General features: G+C 39.6%; 1 protein-coding gene across 1 annotated transcript in view; it reads right to left on the bottom strand.

The window, feature by feature from the left end:
- Positions 1-1,100: 1,100 nt before the first annotated feature.
- The window catches only part of LOC101853592 (probable cation-transporting ATPase 13A3), a gene marked incomplete at its 5' end in the record, with an annotated part of 72,309 nt that continues 65,646 nt past the window's right edge, over positions 1,101-7,763 (bottom strand). The window contains 5 exon segments of the mRNA XM_013089737.2: positions 1,101-1,897; positions 2,753-2,842; positions 3,909-3,997; positions 4,896-5,077; positions 6,148-6,295. Of these exon segments, the coding sequence (XP_012945191.1) occupies positions 1,685-1,897; positions 2,753-2,842; positions 3,909-3,997; positions 4,896-5,077; positions 6,148-6,295 (722 nt within the window).

Raw genomic sequence — 7,763 nt, forward strand, 5'->3', positions numbered from 1 at the left:
GAAGGCTAGGTGTAGATCTTTCCTACCAGAAGATCAGGGGTGTGGCAGAAAGTCAGCAGTAAGGAGGAGCCAAGGAGTAGCAGTAGAAAGGAGGCAGAAAGAGTCAGGAGCCCAGAGGAGGGGGCAAAGGAGGTGAGGGGGTGGGGGCAGAAAGTGGAATTGAAAGCAGACAACAGAAAATTGCTAGAGAGCAGGAAAGGAGGTGAAAGGAGACAATTTTAGAGAAGAAAATTTTTCGGTCGCTACCCGGATTCGAACCCGGGACCTTTGAATGAGAGGCCAACACCTTAACCTCTAGGCCACGAGAGCCCCCTTCAATTTTTAAAAACCCCAAAGAAACAAAGAAACAAAAAAAAAAAAAAAAACTTTCAGAACAGACTACGAGTGCATCTCCATTTGGCAAGCAAGTAGCACCCACTGGGGTGAGAATGATCACATTCCAACTTTACTGAGACCAAATACTCCAAAGTTCGATAGATGAAAACAGTGTTGATGGTCTTCCAACATTAATTTTCTAAAACCTGATTTTTGACCACGAGATAATAATAACGATAAAAAATAGCATTCGTATAGCACAAAATTCCCGCTAAACAGCAAGCTCTATGCTCTTTACAATCTATACTATTACTTATACTATGTAAAACATCATCTATATAAATGACGACAAATTTAAAGAACAGAGATATGCATGAGATGTTGACATGAAAATTGAGTTGAAAAGGTTTTTAATAGTAAGACAATTTTTAACCCCCCAAACCCGTAATAAAGGCTTCATGAGAGATCGCCCATCTATGCCCGGCGCCAACAATACGGATCATCCCAGATGCCTGGGAATAAAGCACCGTAGACTGAGCAAAATGATGTTGAAAGACCCTACACAGATCATGTGACAAAGACAATACGACAGGCAGAGAAAGCCCATGGGCTAGAAGACACCACATTCATGCCAGCTGTCTGAGCTTAACAGCCGAATCAGCCAATCAAATCCTCCCTTCAGGCCTCCAGATAGAGAAAGCCTTACTCAACAGAATAAAAAAAACCCAAACAGTTACCCCCCCCAAAAGATATAGTTATTTTAACATACTAGCAAAAAATTTATATTTTTTCCACCATCGCAAAAACCCATTATTTCCACAATTGCCAAGAACACAATTCCTTCCTTCCAAAAGCATTACGCTTCTTCACAAAAAGCAAGTCATACAGGAGACACAATAAGGTCTAGATACATAAAAGAAAACCTTTTATCCATACAGTTCCAACAAGTTTCCTTCTGTCAGTATTGGCAAATTACATCTCCTGAGTCGAAATGTCGAGGAATAAACAGCATGAGGCAAAACATTCACTCAAAACTGCTGAAATAACAGCAGATTCCTTCTAAAGCTGGTAGGAAATAATCAAAAGTTAAAGAATGAAATGACGTTAATTTCCAAAGACACTCCAAATGTTTATGACAATAATGCCATGGCGATAAAGCAATTACAAAACAAAATCTGCAGAAAGAATCACAAAAAACAAATTCAAAAAATTAATTAGAATTGTTAACATTTTCACAATTCAAGTATACTTTAGCACACATCCTTTTTTAGCAGCAACATTAGAGTAAAATATAGCACTCTATCTACAACATTTTCAAAACTTCCACCAAATTCTTTCACCGCCCAAACACACGCGCTCTCGTCTTCCGTCAGTGAACAGAGCTCGACTCCATCTCCAGAGCAACCTCAGACACATCCTCCGTGTCCGGGGAGGAGGAGGCAAAGGTCACCTGGTTGACCGGTGGCCAACTGATGGCGTTAATCTCCGCCTGCACTTCCTTGTACTTTGTGGGCGGGACCTTCCTCAGCCGCCCCAGTCCTTGGTACAGACATTTCAGGAGCCGCGTATCAATGGCGATCCACTGAGGGCAACGAGATAAGGTCAAAAAAGTAGATAGGTTTTAGTTTTTGTAAGAGTTTTACGGCACTTACTACACAATAAGGTCACATAAGTGCCAAAGTTTTAGTTTAAGTTAGTAAGAGTTTAACGACACTTACAACAACAATAAGGTTACATAAGAGACAAAGTTTTAGTATTAGTTAGTAAGAGTTTTACAGCACTTGCAACACAATAAGGTCATATAAGTACCAAAGATAAGAGGTACTACAAGAAAGTAACAAACACAAAAAAGAAGGAGGAGAGAAAAGGACGATAGAGGTTTGATAGGAAAAAAAGGAGCAAAGTTTGAGTAAAGAAAAGCACTTTCACACAATGATGGTCATTTAGTGCTGAGAAAAAAGAAGACGCAGAGATAGAAATAACAGAGGGGAAAGAAAAGAAGTAGGACTCAACAGTATTTCCAGCATTTCTCCTGTGAATGGAGATATAGCCAAAAGCAAGAATCGAGACCCACTAAAACATGACAATGACTATCTATAATTGAGACTTAACTATGTGGTAGGGCATACAACCCCTGGGAAAAAAACAACCCATAAACTTACATTATAATATCCCAACCCATGCACTCCTACATAATTCCTCTTCACTACGGAGCACATCATTTGATTAAATCGGAGCCAAATAAAGGGCAAGATGTGGAAGATGCAGCACAAAGTCAACTGCAGTGAGACTGGTATTTTGCCTTTCATTGGGGCGTAATGGCATGGCTCATGGTGCACAGGCTTTACACCTAACTTTAAATACAGAGACAAAAGAGCGACGGCCATGACAGTGTGTGGTCTAATAAAGTAAAAGTCTATGCTACAGCATTCCTCACCTCGACAATATTGGAGACGATGAAGAAACCCAGGACCAAAGCCAGGATGATGATCCGGAACTCAAAGGGTGTGTCTTGCAGAGGCATCATCTGAGGAAGGGGGCCGGTGCAGGGGTCATGTTTCATGTTTCAGAAAGTGTTTTTACAGTTGCAACAAAATTAGGTCCTATAAGTGCTGAAGATTAGAGGTGTTACAAGAGAGTAACAAACACAAAATAAGAGGAGAGGAAAAGGCGATAGATATTTGATAGGAAAGAAGGCCCAAATTACACCAGAGCACCCACCAACCACCCATAGTGGAGGGGTCAGTGTCTGTCTCAAGTCCAATATTACATCACCAGGGACACTACCACAGCATCATCAATCAACAAATAAGTAACATTCTCTTTACTCAAACAAACAAATTAAGCGCAGGTTGGATATAGATCTATTAAATTTTGAAAGCAAGCAAGGCGGCCGGCCCAGATGGAATTTACCCCGTAAGTTCTCAGGGCGGATATCGACACGGCAGTTTAGTAAATATGGAAAAAATGATAAGGTTGAAATAAAGAAAAATCTTTAAGTATACAACATGATAGAAGATAGAAGTTAGGGAAAACAGGGTGATGCTATACAATCCTGTGCATATTATGACAAATCAAGACTTATGTCCTGTTGATTAATTTTCAACATTCAAAGGTGATGAGCAAATACATCAAGTAACATAATATTCGGAGTAATAATAATAATGAAAATGATGATAACAGCTAAATGACAATGGTAAAAATAGAAACAGTGATTAGAAAAAAACACCAACAATAATAATAATACAAACAATGGCAATCATCATCATCATAAAAATACCAAAACAATACAGACAAACGTGATAATATGATGATGGTCGTCCTGCAATGTCATGTGACACGTAGTGGCCTTCTGATTGGTTGTTAGCTACAATTTACTTCCAATGTACACAAATACAACTTAGATCTAGATAATTAAACATGTTTAATTTTGGGGGGGTTTGATTAATTTGCGTAGCGTCGAAATGGCAGCTTTTGTCTCTCCAAAAAGAAAAAGATCTGCCCCCCCCCCCCTCGCCCCAAAGGTCCCAAACGACGTCAAACAGCGATTTGATATAATCTTGTGCAGTGTGCGCTAGGTACAAGCAACTCACCACAAAGAAAGTGTTGAGGGGATCCAGGGGGCTCAGGAGCAGGAACGTGGAGAAGCTGAACAAGAGGACCAGGCATGCCAGGAACAGATCTGAGGAGAAAGGTGAAAACATAAGTGTACAACTTTTTAATGACCTCAGGAAACATTTTTAAAATTGCAAAACATTAACTGTATTGTTATCATAATAAAATTTGTTACGACAGAGGAATTGGGTACTTGCCAAGTTTTTGGAATATGGAATTATTAGTATAATCCTAAAGCTCGTTCATTAGTCTTACTTTTGGTGTAATACCTTTCTATCTTGAATAAAAGTTGAGATTTTGCAATCCAAGGAGGTGGGAGTCACCTGGTATCAGAGGTAAAATTAGCAAGAAAACGGCCAAAGTTTATTGACAAGATAACAGCGCTCAAAGCTTATACTTGTGTGGGATAGAGTGGAGTGTCCCAAGATCTCGAATGCTTTTCCCAGTAGTTTAAGAGAGATCCAACCCTTTAATATATTCAAATGTCAGCTAAGGTCATTTCTGTTTTTAAAACAATGAGATAAATATTTAGAGAGATTTCCTTTTGGTCAGAACATAACGTACGGATTATATGTTACTGTTGCATTGTAAGGCGCTCAGAACCTGTGTACTTTAATCGAGGTCGAGTGCTATATAAACAGCACATGTGGTCGCTTTTAAGGACAAGCGGGCTAACCCAGATTTTGGGGGTTTCCAGAAATCTAGATCTACACCAAAAGTGGGCATTGCCCTACCTATAGGAGAAGTTTGGTTTCATTGGTGCGTATATTTGTTTTGTTATAGAAAAAAGTCTTTTCGTCTCTTAAAGAAACTGAACAAGGAGCAAAAACTTTACCTACGATTTTTCAAAACAGCATTTTTCGGGATAGCCCCCTTGTGCTTAAAAGCGACCATATATTATAACTATATAAATGCAATCTATTCTTAATATTATCGATATCACAAGCGACCATTGACACACTCACAGTTGGTGTAGATGGGTTTACGGAACGGTGGGCCTCGGGAGAAGGTGAAGGCCACCGAGATGTACATAAACGAGGACAGAAGAAACATCACAGTGCTCTCCCATGTCATCGTCTCCTCGGCATTTTTTGCCACTTTCGTCCTCAGTTCCCTCGTGTGATTCGACTCTGGAGCATTGTAGAACCTACAGCCGACGAGAGAGAAACACAAGTGGAATATTGAAGTTTAAAAATAAAAAAAGAAAGAAAGAATATTTAATAGCTTTTTTGAAAAAAAAAAGAATATAGAATAGTTAAAAATAAAAATATGGACAAAAATATTAAATAGTTTGGAAAAAAAAAGAAAGGAAAATAGAATATTGAAGGGTTAGAAAAGTTGTCCGGTCTATAAAGTGTCGAAAACATCTGTTTGTCATTGGTGTCAAATAAAATGAAAGCACATCAAGGACTTTTTAATATTGGCTAGCAGTCACCGAGACAAAGGCAAACCTCAGCCTGTGTAACTAGATGAGTAAATCATAAGAAAGCTGAAATTTTATTGGGTAATTTTCACAATGCTGAAAAGAAAATTAAAAAGTCAACAAGCTGTTGCACATGCCCATTAGACCAAAACCAATATTTTGAAGTCTCAAAAAGAAAAGGCATAAAAAAAACTCCCCAAAATACAGCCACAACCAGTCTGAAATGAATTATGATATTATGTGATATATATTTATTTGTGTATAGATCGATCATTCCCCCCCACCCCACCTCTGAAAAACATCTATTAAAAAAATCAACCTACCTATTGCAAATGCTTTTATTAACTCTTGTTTATTTTATCGATTTATTAATTTTTTTTAAGGGGAGGAAGGGGGGGGGGGGGGGGGTGTTAGGGAGGGGAGCCTTCACGGGAGCATGTTTTGATGTTTTGCTAAGTCAAGATCCTTTTACCACTTATCGGTTCCCCTTCTCCAATTCTTTGTGCTTGGAAAAAGTTTTACAGCGCTCACAACACCACAAAGCCCCCCTTCTTTACAATACTCACGGTCCGAAATCATTTTCACAACTGCATAAGCCCCCCCCCCCCCCCCCCCCCCAAATTCTTTACAATACTCGCAGTCCCAAATTATATCCACAACTGCTTAATGACCCCCCCATTCTTTACAATACTCACAGTCCCAAATTATTTTCACAACAGCACAAGATCCCTCCATTCTTTACAATATTATTATTCACAGCAATCCCAAATTACTATCCTATTTCCCCAACTTACGGCTGCTGCTGCATGTAGAAGAAGCCGGCCAGCTGGAAGCCGGCCACGAGCGTCACCTGGAAGATGATGGAGCACAGGTTGGAGGCCTTCACAAGACTGCCGGGAGGCTTCTGCTTCACCAGGCGGTGGTAGGCTGCCGTGTTGCCCACTGGGAGGTGAGGGGGGGGGAGAGAGAGAGAAAGGATGGACGTTTGTTCATTTGTTTATTCGAGTAAGTTTTAGTTTTAGTAGAGGTTTTACGGCACTCGCAACTGCATAAGGTCACATGAGCGCCAGAAGATTAGAGGTGTTACAAGAGAGTAACAAACATAAAAAAGAAGGAGGAGAGATAAGGACAATAGATGTTTGATAGGAAAGAAAAAGCAAACCACACCAGAGCACCTGCCAACCACCCAATAACTGCAGAAGATTAGAGGTGTTACTAGAGAGTAACATACACACAAAAAGAGGAGAGATAAGGACGATAGATGTTTGATAGGAAAGAAGGAGCAACCCACAGCAGAGCACCCGCCAACTACTCACGTTTATTTGTTTGTTTGAGTAAAAAGATGTACATTGACAGAAAAAAAAGTCAACGAGTGCTAGTTTAGTTTGGTAAAAAGTTTTACGTCGCCCACAACTGCAAAAGGTCGAATAAGCACGCAAGACACAAGTTGGTTGTATTCACGCTAGTTCATAGCATGGCTTGGTTTTACTTTGAGAGTCAAAATGGTTGACATGTCTAAAATATGCATCAGGGAATTTCAGTGCTGGGAAAAGGTAAGACAGACATACTGGCAGAAAAAAAGAGGGAAAGAAAAAAAGAAGGGCCTACCAGTGGCACCTTCCAACCTCTTAAGGATATCCCCACATCATCACACATATTGAGTGTGAGTATATTTTCTCACATTGTGAGTGGAATCAAAATCAATAGTATAGATTGTGAAGAGCGTAGAGCTGAGCGGGGATTTGCGCTATACAAATGCTATCTATTATTATTTCATTAATTTATGGATTATAATACTGTCTTACACATTTTGTACCATGACTATTTTTATGCTTCACGATATTTATAATCTGCTTGAAGTCATGAAAACCCTGACATTATCTAGAGAATTGGCACCTCTTGAACCAGCATGCACCACCATTTTGAAAAGTGACGTATGACGGAGTCTTACATGGGCAGTCGAATAATATGAGAGGCATCTTGGTGAAATCAGGTGCTCGTCACAACAACGAAATTGAAGAAACAGGCACTTTTCCACCAGTTTGGCAATATCTCGACTTCTAGTCAAGACATACGGGTATTGTCTTCATCGAAAGCAACACAAAAAACAAACTTTAAGATGAAACCAATAACTCCAAATGCCCAAAAATTGACGAGTGCTCGATTCAACCGCGTCATGACACATATCTCTTAATTCCCAACTATAAACTCAGCAGTTGATAATGTCTCCATTCCCAACAATACACACAGCAGTTGAAAATGTCTCCATTCCCAACCATACACTCAGCAGTTGATAATGTCTCCATTCCCAACAATACACACAGCAGTTGATAAGGTCTCCATTCCCAACAATACACTCAGCAGTTGATAATGTCTCCATTCCCAACAATACACTCAGCAGTTGATAATG

This window comes from Aplysia californica, unplaced genomic scaffold (genome assembly GCF_000002075.1).
Source record: "Aplysia californica isolate F4 #8 unplaced genomic scaffold, AplCal3.0 scaffold01031, whole genome shotgun sequence".
NCBI classification, from domain to species: domain Eukaryota; kingdom Metazoa; phylum Mollusca; class Gastropoda; order Aplysiida; family Aplysiidae; genus Aplysia; species Aplysia californica.